The sequence below is a fragment of the Elephantulus edwardii genome, unplaced genomic scaffold (genome assembly GCF_000299155.1).
Source record: "Elephantulus edwardii isolate Elephantulus edwardi_28Jun2011 unplaced genomic scaffold, EleEdw1.0 scaffold00077, whole genome shotgun sequence".
Classification (NCBI taxonomy): domain Eukaryota; kingdom Metazoa; phylum Chordata; class Mammalia; order Macroscelidea; family Macroscelididae; genus Elephantulus; species Elephantulus edwardii.
In genome coordinates this window covers 14023797-14037861 of record NW_006399827.1, presented here as the reverse complement: position 1 = coordinate 14037861, position 14065 = coordinate 14023797, and the positions used below count along the sequence as shown (strand labels likewise).

Genomic DNA, 14065 nt, shown 5'->3' with positions numbered 1-14065 from the left:
CCTTCGCCTGGGGTGTCTCCCAGGCCTGAAACCTGGATCAGCTACCACCTCACAGTCTAGCCGTGGTGAGAGAAAAGGAGAAGGCTGGTGCCTGCTGGCTGACCACTTCCTCCCAGAAGCCCTGAACTGCCTGCCTGCTTCACTGGAAGAAAAAACCCAAGCTGAGTAGCTCCCTAGAAGAAGCTGATGATCATGGAGGAGAGGGCATATTACCCCCCTCTTACTCTGCCACCAAAAATTAAGGAAATGAGAAATTACAGGTTTCTCAAGAATATTCTTCCAGAAACTAGGTCCTTTTTATATATATTGTCATCTAATCCTTACAGTAACGGTGAACACTACTCCTATTTTACAAAGAACTAAGGTCTAGTTGTCCAAGGTCACATCGTTAATAAAAGGTGTAGTTAATATTTGAACTTTTCTGCTGCCAAAGCCCATGTTCCCACCAATTTCCTATAGCTAATAGAAAATTAGCAATGCTAGGCTTACAGGAACAATTGTTATGTGGATATGCTGGTGAGCAAATGTCCCTGACCTTGTAAACCTTTATAGAGAAACAACTGAGATACGACTATGCCATGGACTGCCAAAAGAACAGACAGCTATGTCTTAGAGAAAGTGTGGTCAGAGGACTCCTTCAATGCAATGATGGTGAAGCTTTTGTCTTACATACTTTGGGCATGTTGCTGTTAGTTATTGTGTGTCATTGAATCAGAAATGACTCATAGCTGACCCTCCAGCGGATTTTCGGAGGCAGTATATCACACAGGAGGAGACTGCTCATTCTTCTCCCATGGAGCAGCTGGTGGATTCAAACTCTGTGCCTTTAGCATTGCAGCCCAGCTTCTCATCATCAGAGCTCCCCTGGACATGCTGTTAGGAGGGACTACTTCTTGGAAAGGGACATCATGCTTGGAAAGATGGAAAGGTCAGTGAAGGAGAGGGAGAGCCTCAACTAGATGGATTGATACAGTATCTGCGGCAATGGGCTCAAATATGTCAGAGATGATGAGGATGGCACAGGATGGGACAGGGTTCAGATCTGTGTTGCTATGAGTAGTGCTTGACTCAGTGTCACATAACAACAAAGACAGACTACATAAGGGGAATACAGACTATATATAATGCAAACTGTGATGAGTTATTAAAACATAAACATAGTATTTTGAAGGAGAATTAATGGTGGTACCTAATTTAGGTTGCAGAGTCAAAGAAGGCCTCAAACAAAACTGAGACTTATAGAATGAACTGAAGTTAGCCAGGCAGTGTAAGAAGAAACACAGCTCCAGTCAGAGCCTGTGCAAAGGTCCTGAAGTGGTGAGTTCATTTGAGAAACTGTTAGTTGAACAGAATGGTCAGAACACAGAATTCAAAAGAAAAAAGGGCGTAAGATCAGAGAGATTATAAGGTGACAGTAAGGCTTTTGAATTTTATCTTGAGCATAATGATAAGTCACAGAAAAGTTCAGGGAGGGTAGTGGCAAGATCTTATTTACACTGAAAAGGATCTTCCTAGTAGCAGTGTGAGGCATGGGTTGTAGGAAGGCAAGAGAGTCCAGCTGGAAGCAACAGCAACAGTTTAGGCAGCAGATAATGGTGACATGGCCTAGGAAGTTAGCAATGGTGATGAGCAGAGATGGAGCTGCTACGATATGTTTTGAAGGTAGAAGCAATGAGCAGACGGTAGCAGAGAGGGCTTTCTGGAGCCTGATTTATGCAACAGCAAAGTTCTGAAGATAGCAAAGAAGAGACATCTACTAGTCTGATGACAGGGGGGTGTGGTGCCCAGAAGTGAAGCTGGCTGCAGATGGATTGCTGGAGTCTGAGACAAGGATGCAAGCCTTAGAGCTGAGGGGACTGCAGAGTGATCACAGACACCCAGTATCTTTCCTCCCAGATGATCTAGCTCTGGGGTGTCTGGTACGTTCCAGACTCTGTGTTCCTAACTACAAGATGTTAAGGGACCTAAGACCCTCTCTCTGGCTTAAAAGGTCCTATGGTTGAGGAAAGGCCCCCAAATGATTACCACTCACAATAGGAAGAAGGTAATAAGTCAGAGGAATAAATGGGACGCGTGTGTGATCTGAGGAAAAAGTAAGGACCCGCAGGCATGCAAATGAGGGGGACACTGTGGCAAAGAAAGGGGAATATCAACAAAGGTTTCTGGGAGAGGGCAGCATTCAAGATGTTCCTGGAAGGATGGAGAGGATTTCCGGAGTGGGGCAGGAGGAGAACAAGAGGTGAGATGCCTGTTCTGGATGAGGGCAGGGCATGCAGTAGGTCAGAACAGAACACGGTGTCCCAGGGCAGTGGGTGAGGAAGGGATAAGGCAGGCTTTGGCCAGCCACACCCCTTCAGTGGCTGTGTGCAGGCCTGCAACCAGTCTCAGCCTGGCTCCTTCTCTAGGGCTTTGCACTTAACAAGCCCTCAACACATGTAGACTGAGCTGAACTGGCCAGCATGTGACAGACTGGATTCCCTCTTGTCCCCAATCTCACCTGGAGGGGTAACCACCAGGAAGCGATAAGGAACAACACTAGGCAGACACTGGGTTCCAGTTCAGGGTGACTATTTCCCAGGACAACTTGTGGCCCTGCCCCATCACCACTGCACTTGCTGCCAACAAGGCCCTCACCAGTAAGCAAGTCACAGGTCACAGGAGGCTAAGAGCCACTCAGAGCCAGGAAGGGATGTAAAGAAAAGGAAACAGCCTCAGAGAGAGGTTGGGTGACCTGCTGACGGCCAAACAGGAAGAGGTATCATGTATGACTTGTGCCCCATGAAGACACAGATGGGGGGAGGATTGTGTGCAATTAACAGCAACCCAGAAATCAAAATGAGGAGGGGAGGCCTCTGTTTCTGACCTAGTCAGGGTGGTACCCTAGCTTCTAAGATGGGGAGGGAAAGGGAGCCAGGGGAAAGACACCCTTAAATGATTTGGAAAAGGGAAGCACTTCCTCTTTCCTCAGATGTCACCCCCCCAAAGACAGGCAAAACCTGCACTGGCAGAGTCCCACAGGCACATGTCGCCTGGCATGGGACAGGCCCTGTCCTCACTAAGAGGAGGTGGGAGGGCTTCCTTTCCTTTGTCCTCCCGCCTCCCCCCCCAGCTCATATTAGGATCCTACTATAAGGAGATAAAAGATGAGGGGCCCCATTTTCATTCAAAACCCCAGGTCAGAATCTTTTCACTGACTCTGTATTTTGGAGTCTCTGGGAAGTACCCCTCCTCCTGGGCTGTCCCTCCTATGGTCCAGAGGCAAAGAGTGAGGAGAAAGGGGGAGGAAGGAGGAATATGCAGACAGTTGGCTTAGGAATCTCATCAGACACTGTCCTCTAGGACGACTTTTCTGACTGCAAAGGAGAGGGAATGACAGAGAAAGGAGAAAAGCAGAAGGCCCATTCAGGGACCCAGCAGTGTTCATTCCCCAATCTCTGTGCACACAGACCAAGTCTGTGAACAGTTAAGCCTTGAGCCATCATTTTGGGGTTCCCATCATCAACCTTCTCTAGGGAGTGCTTCTAACTTTCCTGCCTCACTGGCAAAATTGCTACAAAGAAAAATAGCTCTGACTTTTATATTTGTGTGTCTGTCTGCAGGGGGGTGGTGCCCGTTGAGCTCTGCAAACTCCATGGGCTGGAGTGGGCAGATTCGGGGGGTGGGGGTGGGGTGGGTATGGATGTGAACAGATTGGATCTACAGCTTCCAAGAAGATAGGAATCTGGCCCCAGTCTCTTATCTCTCTTTGCCTCCAGCCTCAGGATCCAAAACAGAGAAGAGGGGGATGTGGTCAGTGAGGGTTTTCCCTGCGCCCCCTACTGGGGAAAGCTGGGGGTCAGATAACAAAGCAGGGCTTCTACCATGGGGAGCAGGGGTATCAACAATGGCACTGACACTCCCCCTCCAAGGCTCTCAGTACACTGGAGTGCCCTCCATAAGCCCCTCTATCAATCCTACAGACCCTGTTCTGTGGTCATTTCGCCTCTGCCAACCCTGTTTCTTCATATGTCAATAGGGCTCAGGCCCCTTTCCCAGGACTATAAGGATTAAGGTCTGTAAAACATATCCAAAGGAGCTCTGGTGGCTAAGTGTTAAGAAGTTGTCCTGCCAACACGAAGGTACACTGTTCAAATCCACCAGCTGCTCTAAAGGAACAGACTAGGCTAATCTCCTCCTGTGAGATTTACTGCCTCTGAAAACCCACTGGAAAGTCAGGCAGCTGTGAGTCGGTGATAGTACAAAACAACAAAACATATAATAAAACATATCCACATATCGAGCACACAGGAGGTGCTCCCCCCCCCCCCATCAGCTTTGTTCTGTCTGGTTCCCACATGGAAAGGTCTAATTTCCTTTTACTTCTAAGCTGGGCCCCAGCATCTACCACACAGAAGGTGTGCACCTAACTGCCTTATGGCCATGCTCTTGCTTAATTCCCACCATGAGAGGCAGGTCCTGCTAAAATCCTTGTTATACACTTGAGGAAACATGTTCAGAGAGTTTACCAGCACGAAATAAATACCAAAGGCAGAATTCTAACTCAGAACCAGCACCAATAGCTAAACTCAACCCAGAAAGCCATGCGACCTATTCTGCAGCCTCACGTCTGACTTCTTTGTCTCTGGAGTTCCGAGGATGAGTAACAAACAAGGCAGCGTAGTTTTCCCTTCCAGCTGCAAAGGCAGAGAGAGGCCCTTCCCTCTCAAACACACAAAACAATCCACAGACCACTCCTCTACACACTCAGGGCGCTGAGCTCCCACCGCCCACAGCACACAAACAAGTTAAATGAGACCCCCGCCCTGGTGCTCAGCTTGATTCTTCAAAAACACATTCAACTCTCTGACCTTCCCCACCCAATGCACACAAGCTGTTAAGTCTCTTCCTCACACACAGACAACCTTGACCCTCTAACCCCTAAAGTACATATAATCACTCTGTACCCACTCCCCAAACACACACAACCCTGACCTCTCCACAATGCACACAGAATCCCAAAGCTCCAAGGTAAATACTAGTCCTCAGGGACCAGTACCATCGAGCTAGGGGCTGGTCTAGGTTGGGTCCTACCCCATCTCTAGGGCCTACCACTCTGGCTCCCTGGGAAACTAGTAGCCAGACAAACACCCACCTCGCCCCAAAAAATCATGCAGAGAACCAGAGTATACTACTATTTCCCCCGAAAGGCCAGCACTCTGAATTTGGACTTCCAGCCTCTTAAATGTTGAGAAAATAAATCTGCTTGTTAAAGCCATTCACTTGGTATATTTCTAGAAAACCAAGACAGAACTTTATATTCAAAGAGCAGGGTACTAGTCTATTAGATACCTAAACTACTGAAGTAGCTTCAGAATTGGGTAATAGGGAGCAGCTGGAAAAATTTTAAGATGTGTAATTGTAAAAGAAGGCTCTCTGGCGGATTAGTGTTAAGAAGCTGCATTGCAGTCCCAAAGGCACATGGTTCAAGTTCACCAGCTGCTCTGTAGGAGAAGAACAGGCAACCTCCATGCAATTTACTGCTTCTGAAAACCCACTGGAGAGTCAGCTATGCGTTGGTTCTAATTCAACAGCACAAAACAACAAACAGTAAAAGCCTAGATTGCCTTGAAGAGACTACTGATGGAATTACAGATGTCAGAGGCAATTCTGGAGTATGCTGAGAAGGAAATGAGCAGAGCTTTAAAGGAAGTTTGTATCATCTTAAGAGAATACACATGGCACCAGCAACATGCATGGCATCTAGCAAAGAATGCAGCTAGATAGGTGGACATTAAACACACTTTTAATATGACTTGAAAAGAAAATTATGCACATGATTAAACAATGAAGGAACGGCAATTAATTTTATGCAATGGCATAAACCTTATCTGAATTATGTTCAAATATCTGGTAGAAAAATTTATAAGTAAATAACTTAGAAATTTGGCTGAGAAAGTTTCTATTTAACCCCCATTGAGTGCTGTGTGGTTTTTTTCTCGTTGCTTCAACCTAAGAGGAAAAGATGGACTTAAAAGTGAACTCTGAAAAATAAGAATGGAACTTAAAGATTTGGAACAGTCTGTTGATAAAGTAAGGACATACAGCCGAGAATGTTTACCAAGGGCATGGCTACACACAATCTTTTGTTGAAAAGATTTAGCCCAACTGATGGATATAATCCACTATCACAAAAGAAAACCCATCCGTGTACAACTGAAGGGGACAGAAAAAGAAGGAAAGAATATTGTCTGCCTTTCGCAATTCTACAGACAAAAAAAAAACAACCCCAAAACAACAGGCTAAAGGAACTATACCTATTTTCTCCAAGAAAGTAAAAGAACCATACCATGCCTATGAAAAACAAAACAAAAGGACTATTCCTGGAGCATTTGGGTGATCAGTAAAATTGCTGGAAGCAGCACTTGAAACAGCCTTCTGGGTTTCAAAGGGTGGGGCCATGGACTCCTGGATCTCAAAGACTGGGGCCACTACCTTGTAGGTTTCACAGATTCAATCTTGCCCAACGCAGTTCCAGAGTGTGAGGCTGCTGTTCAGTGTGCCAGGGGGTGTGACCACTATGCAAAGCTGAAGAGGTGGACATGCTATGTCCAAGGGGCAAGGACGGGGCCACTCATATGGACTAGGAGAATGGGGGTGTCTAAAGTCAAAGAGAACTGCTCTACCAGAGGGTCTGGAAGGTAGAATGAAAGCCCCAAATCAAAGGCCTTCTACCCGGAATCCAGGGGCAATGACTATCACATGGAATCTGGAGGGCAGGATCTTTACATAGATGGCTTCAAAGAAGAGAGGATTTAAAAAAAAAATTACTATTATTATTAAGTGTGTGTGTGTGTGTACTGTCAAATCGGATCTGACTGGTACAGGAGGGAATTGTCCCTCCTTCTCCAGGAGAGCATCTGGTGGATTCGAACCACACACCTTTGGGATTGCAGTGCAGCTTCTTGTCACTAGGCCACCAGAGCTCACCAAGAGAGGATTATTTTTAAGGCCCGAGAGCTAATATAATTTGTTCTTTGGACTTTGGATGTACTTGGTGCCTTGTACCCTTTCTTTTCCCCTCCAATGTCTCCCATTTGTCATGGGAATGTCTACCTTGTGCCTATTCAATCACTGAACTTTAGAGACCAAGAACGGCACTCTAGAGTCCACAGGTTCACAAGAAAAAAGGCGTTTTTTTTACCCCATGATGGAACATGTCTAAAATATCACTCATACTTTATTGACAAGAATCAGAGGATGAGATTTGGGACTTGGAGTTGACAAGATGCTGGGGATGGTGTGAATGTGTTTTGTGACAAGGACATGAATGTTTTAGGGGACTAACCTTTTATGTCTGTGGTCATAATCCCCTTTGGGAATGGACTATCTTGGTTATATTAGAAAGGGAGGATTCTTATAAGGTATATCTTTAGTCAATATAAAATATTTTTATACCTCTGAGAGAGAAAAGACATTAAATAAAGTAGATGGGGGAACCTTAATGCCAAGACATAAGAAGATCTCTAAGAAACCAGGAAGCAAAAGCTGAAAAGACAAAGCCCTTCCTCAGGGACACTGAAGTAGCCACTGCACTGAATTCAGATTTCCAGCCTCCTACACTGTGATAAAATACATTTCTGTCTGTGAAAGCCATCCACTATGGTATTTCTGTTAGAGCAGCACTAGAGAGCTCAGACTGAGGGATACCTATTTCCACCTTTCTAGAAACCCTCTGACCCCTGACACCAGTCCCAGAGGACAGCAGGGGAGGTGAAGCTGCCTACATCTCCAGCGCTCATGAATTTTTTATCTACCATGCTTGGCTGCCCTCAGCTGAGGAGCTTCCAGTGACCAGGCACCCCCAGGCCCGCTCAAGCAGGAAAGAGCGGTCTGTGAGCCTTCTCCCTCCAGCCTCAGGCCTTGAAGCTGGTCCTAGAAAGGGGAAGGTCAGGGAGCTGGGGGTCAGAGGAAGGAGAGAAGTTGTTGTTGTTTACTAGGGAGTGAAGAGGAGATGGGAAACCAGCAGGCTGGTGGCTCACAGGAGGGGCAGGAAGGGGGTATTGCCCAACCTGGGTGGGGACAGTCAGAAAAGGCTACACTTACCCAAAATGTGGGTACCCCACCCTTGCCCCTGCCCTAGGGGAGAAAGTTACCAGGGTGGGAAGTGGAATGAGGAGGGGGTGGAGACCCGGAAGCCCTCCCCACCCACCTCTAAGAAAGAGGAAGAAACTTGCAAAAATTCAGGGGAGAGCAAAGTATTCCCTGGGTCCAATACAAGACTGGGCAAGGGTAGGAGCCGAGCTCCAGCCACCACTTCCCAGGACTGGCAGTCAGGAAGCGTGTCTAAGAGCTCTGCTCATATCACCTGGGCAAAAGTCAAGCTGTCCACAAGCTGCAGGCACTGGACTTCTCCCCTCCCCAAAATTCCCACCTTGGCAAGAAGCAGGCACTTGTCCAGTATAAAACATGAATCCTAGTCTCTTCAGATGCAACAAATAATCTGAACTGATACCAGAAACCACAGGCACATCCTCCCATTCCCCAGAACCCCTGAACTCACTGGCCTCCCTGCATCACCTAAAACAGGCCAGAGTGGGGACTCTCAGACTCCCACCTGCCACACCTACGGAAGGTGGAGAAGAGTTGAAGATCGAGCTTTGAGACAGAGGAAACTGAGGCTGCATTTGCCTCCTCCAGCGAAGAGGCCCAGCTCCTAGGTGGCCAGGGAGGCTGGATGGGGGGGCAACTTTAGAGCCAGAGGAGGTTATCCAGGAAGCAGTGGTGGCAGTGGGCAGGCGGCCAGTGCGGGCAGTGAGACGCCCTGCCAGGGCCTGCCCCAGGGACAAAGACACTCCCTGGCTCTGGGGAGAGAGCACTGCCCCCACACGGAGAAGGGGGCACTGACCCAGCCCAGCCAAGCATACAGGGCAGTGGTGCCAGGCAGCTTGCCAGCAGCCATGGGGGGTGGGTACCCAAGGCATGGTGTTGAGTGCCTGCGGCCAGGAGAGGTGGGACACGTTTTCCAGGTCAGCAGCTGAGTGGCCAGCCGGCCAAGCCATCACCCATCCTACTGCTTCCACCCCTCCACCCCGCCCCAGGCCCCCGGCTCCCTCCTCCTCCAGCCCTGGCCTAGAGCCCAGCTGGGCCCTGGGGGCCAGAGTTACTGTAAGCGGCCTGGCAGGCCCTTGGCGTGGACTCTGCCAGCTGGCCATAGCCACGGCCACCTCCCACTACCTGGCTCAGCCAGCTAAGGGAGGACACAGAGACCCCCACCCAGCCACAGGCGACCCCTGTGACAGATGGCAGAGTTAGGAAGAAAATACAGACTCCTCCAAGACCACAGGAACTTCCATGGCCAGAGTCCTCAGGGGCCACAGCGGCCCTCCCCCCCACCATCGAGGCTCCTGCTGACCACCAGGCCTGCCCCAGGGGGCCTTCCCTCTCACTTGCCCTCACCACAAAGGCAAGCACGTCCTAGCATGGCCTGTGGGCGGCACTGGCAGCAGGAAGGAGGAGCCAAGCCACCCAGACTCCCTCTGTCTACTCCTCCCTTCAAGTCCTCCACTTAAAGCCCTTTCCCTCTGTCTCCTGTGGGGGATACTACTCAGTACTGCTACATTTTCACCCAATGTCAAGAGGTTTGTTTACCCGCCTTGGGCCTCTGTGTCCAGTCCTTGAGCTATTTATAAGGCCCTCAATGACAGCACAGAAGAAAGGCGTAAGAAGCACAGAGAGCTTGGAACAGCATGGCTTCTGCTACCCAGCATTGAACACAACTGCCACCAAGCAGCCCACAAACTCAGGGCTCACAGCCACGAGCCACACGAGGGACAATCCACCTCTCTTGGAGAGGTCCTCCAGGCTCCCTGTGTCCATGGCAGGAAGAGATGTGCCCAGAGTCTAAGCTCTGAAGCCCTGCCACCCTCCACTGTCCCCTCCCACTGGGCACCCATCTCACCCCAACTTACTGGCTGGTGATGGTGTGCTATAGCTGCTGACTGGAAGCTGGTGCTGGAGAGTGGTCAGGGCGCCCGGCGGAGAGAGTCCCCCCAGCATAGGGGGGAAGAAGAAGGCGTAGGGGGGCGGCACCGGGTACCCACTGAGGTGCCCGCCCCCAGGTGTTGGGCAGGAGCTACTGTTGCTGGCCATGCCAAGCAGCCACAGTCAAAAAGGAGGCAGGCAGTCTGCTGGGGGCTCTGGCGGGCTTCAGGCTGCCCCTCCTCGGAGCATGGGGCCTGGGCCCAGAGGGGGCTTGGGTGGTTAGCCCAACCCCCCTTTCTGTCCTGGCACTGCTGTCCAAGGCCAGTGGGCTGATCTCAGCCTCTTGGCACCCCTGCCCGGGATGGGGGGCAGGTGTGCTGGGAGACGTCCCAGGTGCTAGATGTTTCTTTTGTCAGGCAGCTCTGTGGGCTGGCACTTTCCTGGGAGGGTCCAGTGCTGGCCTTCACGGTGCTGAAATGACGACTACTCCTAGATGGGCCCCGGAGAGGTGGCCAAGGGGGGCCATGTCCTGTGGCACTGCAGAAAGAGGACAGACAGGTGAGTAGGCACCGCGGGACAGGCACACAGGCATTCCCGCCGGAGCTCCCCAACCTGGGCGGCCGGAGATTTTCCCGTGGCACCCGGCTGAGCAGACAGCTGGCACCATGCCTTGCTGGCTGAGACGGCCTGGGAGCAGGGCCCAGACACTGCTGGGGGTGGCAGAAGAACACAGCCAGGCTGGAGAGACAGGTCAGAGCCCAGTGCTGTGGAGGGCCTCTCACCGCAATCCTGCAGGACAGTCCAAGGTGGTACCCCAAAGGATCCCTGCCGTACTAGCCAGCAGCAGGCCCTCCTCCCCCAGGGAGGGTTACCTGAGGTCAAGATGCAGAGAACATGCTTCAGAGAGGAGGGAGGGGAGGAAAGGCCGCTTCCCTAAAGCACTGGCACTTCTCAGAAAAATGACATCTAAACCAGAGGGCCCTCTTACACCACTTCCCCCCCAAATCCAAGGCCCAACACCCCAGATGGGTCAGTTTCTCCCACAAGAGCTGGGAGGAGGTCCGTCGACATACACACAAATGGGGAAATGGACTTCAAGGACTCCCATTACCACCCTGACGCTTGACGGCCTGGACAGGCCATGGGTGGGCAGGAGTCAGGGCTTGCCCAAGATGGAGCCCTCCACTCCTAGGCAATGATGGGGTGGAGGTTTCCAGAGTTCACCCAGCTTCTTCTATCTGCAAAAGCAACACCCCTAGAATAAGGGTAGGAGGTGGGCAGAAGATGAAAGGCCTGATGTCCGTCCCCTCCTCCGCCTCGCTCTGGCCACTGTGTACATAGATCCACACCCTGTTTGAACAGCTGGGGCTGGTGGATATGCACAGATAAAACCATGGGGTAGAGGGAGGCAGAGATGAACCCTGAGATTCCATGACATAGGAAGTGATAAAAGGATAAAAGCAGAGAGAGAAAAAGAGAAACAGATGTGAAGGAGGATGCTTCGAATCCACTTTGAACACAGGAGGTTAAACAGATACAACTATCTATGTGTATATGTATTTACATGTATATTAAACAAAGAAGACAAAGAGAAACATGACCAATCCAAACCACAAAGAGATGCCACTTCACACCTACCAGGATGGCTATAATCAAAACGACTGATAATGACAAGTGCTGGCGCGGATGTGGAGAAACTAGAACTCTCACTCATTTCTGGTGGGAATGCAAATGGTTGAGCTGTGCTGGAAAACAATTTAGTAGTTCCTCAAAATCTTAAACATAGGGTTACTAAATGACCAAGCAATTCCACGCCTAGGTGTATACTCAAGAGATATGAAAACTTAAGTTTACGTAAGAACATGAACAAAAATGTTGACAGCAGCATTATTCACAAAAGCAAAAATGTGGAACCAACCCAAATGCCCATTAATAGATGAGACAAACAATATGCAATACACACACATTGGAATATTATTCAGCAATGAAAAAGCAAAGTGCTGATACATAATCCAACATGAATGAACCTTGAAAACATCATTCACATAACAAATGGCGACATTTTATACAATTACATTTTTTCAAATGCCCAGAATGGGTGAATCTATGGAGCTAGAATGTAGACAAGGGGTTGCCTACAGCTAGGATGCAATGGTTAACATGCTGGTCTGTAACCAAAGTCAGTGGTTCAAGACAACCCGCCAATGTTCAAGCAGGGGAAAATGCAGTAAAGATGTACTTCAACAAAGATTTACAGCTTAGAAAACCCTCTAGAAGGGAGCTCTGGTGGCCTAGTGGCAAGAAGCTGCAATGCAATCCCAGAGGTACATGGTTCAAATCCATCAGATGTTCTGCGGGAGGAGGGGCAATCTCCTCCTGTACCAGTCAGATACAATTTGACAGTACACACACATACAAAAATAAAACAAAATTTAAAAAACTCTTTAGGACAATTCTACCCTGTCACACTGGGTCACTAGGAGTTGAAATTTATACTAAAATCTACAACAGCTGGTGGGTAGGGTTTAGGGAAATGGAAAGTGAGTACTAATGGGTATGGGGCTCTTTAGGTCGATGAAAATGTTCTAGAAGTTGACTGTGGTGATGATTGCACAACTCTGTAAACATACTAAGACTGTGTACTTTAAATGAGTGCATTCTATAATATGTGAATTACATTTCAATCAAATTGTTCCAAAAGAAGGGGGTAGAAAAGATGAAAAAGGAAAAGGCCCCAAATTAGGACTACCTTGCTTTCTGATGCTCCCCTCCCCTGGAATGCTCAGGCCACCACACCAGGTTCCAGGCTCCAGGCTCAGACCTGGCATCCAGGGGACATGCACTTGGCCAGCATTTGGCTGAGGACCAGCCCTGGGATTGGAGGAGTTCCTGCCAAGGCCACTGTGGAAGAGGCCAGGGCTTCTGGGCCCAGCTGGGCAGGCCAGCCTGTGCTGGGCTGGGGAAGAGCCGGAAGAGAACAGGTACGTGCTAGGGAGAGGGAGACTCCCCCAGGAGGAAAATCTGGACCTTGTTAATGACTGTGATTTTTACTGTTACTAATTATGACTGCCTCGTCCCCACATGAGGTGCCCCTTCCCTCCCCAGGCCCCTGCTGATTCCCTCTAGGGCTGAGAAGGCTGACAAGGGTGATGTCAGAGGAAGGGGGCCCCACCCAGACCAGCTGCCACCCCGGCTCCCCCACTCACCCCTGTGGGGCCCCACACAACGGGAAATCGAGCTGGGGGAGCCAGGCAAGGGAAGGAGGGGCTGACTGAACTGCATCAGTGTTGATAGTCAGACCTTCATACACACACACACACACACACCCCATTTGCAGAAACCATTGCATCTGGGTGGGCATGAGCGCGCTTGCACGTCCCAGTCCATGTGTGCAGGCACGCACGTGAGGAGAGGGGAGGGAACCAGAGATACCATCTCTCACACCTGGGCTCCGCCATGATGAATACAGCTCAGGGCACACAGCCTCACACAGTGTCCCAAACTGCACACCGTCTGGCCCTCACACACGACAAGTTCTCCCTGTGGGCCCTGCCCATATGCAACGCCTCCCCCCCAACATACACAAAAGCCAAGAACAGAGAGATACAGCCCCTAAAAATCTCACATGGATTCACACCTAGGCCGAGTGGACTCCTTTCAGAAGTGAGGTGCAGGAAGCAGCTGACTATAAACAAGGCCCCCTGAGCCAAGGCTGAGACCCAGAAAACCATTAAACTAAGATTCCAGACCCTCTGACTTTGCTCTGGGGAAGCAGGTCAGTTTGGGTTGTTTTGGGGTTTTTTTTCTGGGGGGGTATCTCTCCAGAGAAGAGAGAGCCACAGTTATCTTAGAATTAACATCTGAGGGACTAGTGCCCCTGAAGGACTCAAAATCGGAAGAAACTTCAAGCACCCCCATAGACATACCCCTCACCCCATACCAGAGGCTCCGGCATGCCTGGCTCAGCTCAGCCTGCAAGCTTTAGTGCAGTTTCTCAGCTCCCTGGGGAGGACACTGAACTTCGGGAGGGGATAAAGGTCACAGAAATGGGCCAAGGGCCAGGCTGGCCAGGGAACAGGGATGGGCAGAGGTAGGCACGGTGGTG

The 14065-nt window shown here is 49.9% G+C and overlaps 1 protein-coding gene across 2 annotated transcripts in view; it reads right to left on the bottom strand.

Moving 5' to 3' along the window:
* The window catches only part of RARA (retinoic acid receptor, alpha), a 45453-nt gene that overhangs the window by 14430 nt on the left and 16958 nt on the right, over nt 1-14065 (bottom strand). The window contains exon 2 of one of the 2 annotated variants that reach the window (XM_006889415.1): nt 9948-10497. In XM_006889415.1, coding sequence (XP_006889477.1) covers nt 9948-10128 — 181 coding nt within the window. In that variant the 5' untranslated portion in view covers nt 10129-10497. Of the gene's footprint in view, nt 1-9947; nt 10498-14065 lie in introns of those variants that run through there. The other variant, XM_006889417.1, reaches the window with a different exon arrangement.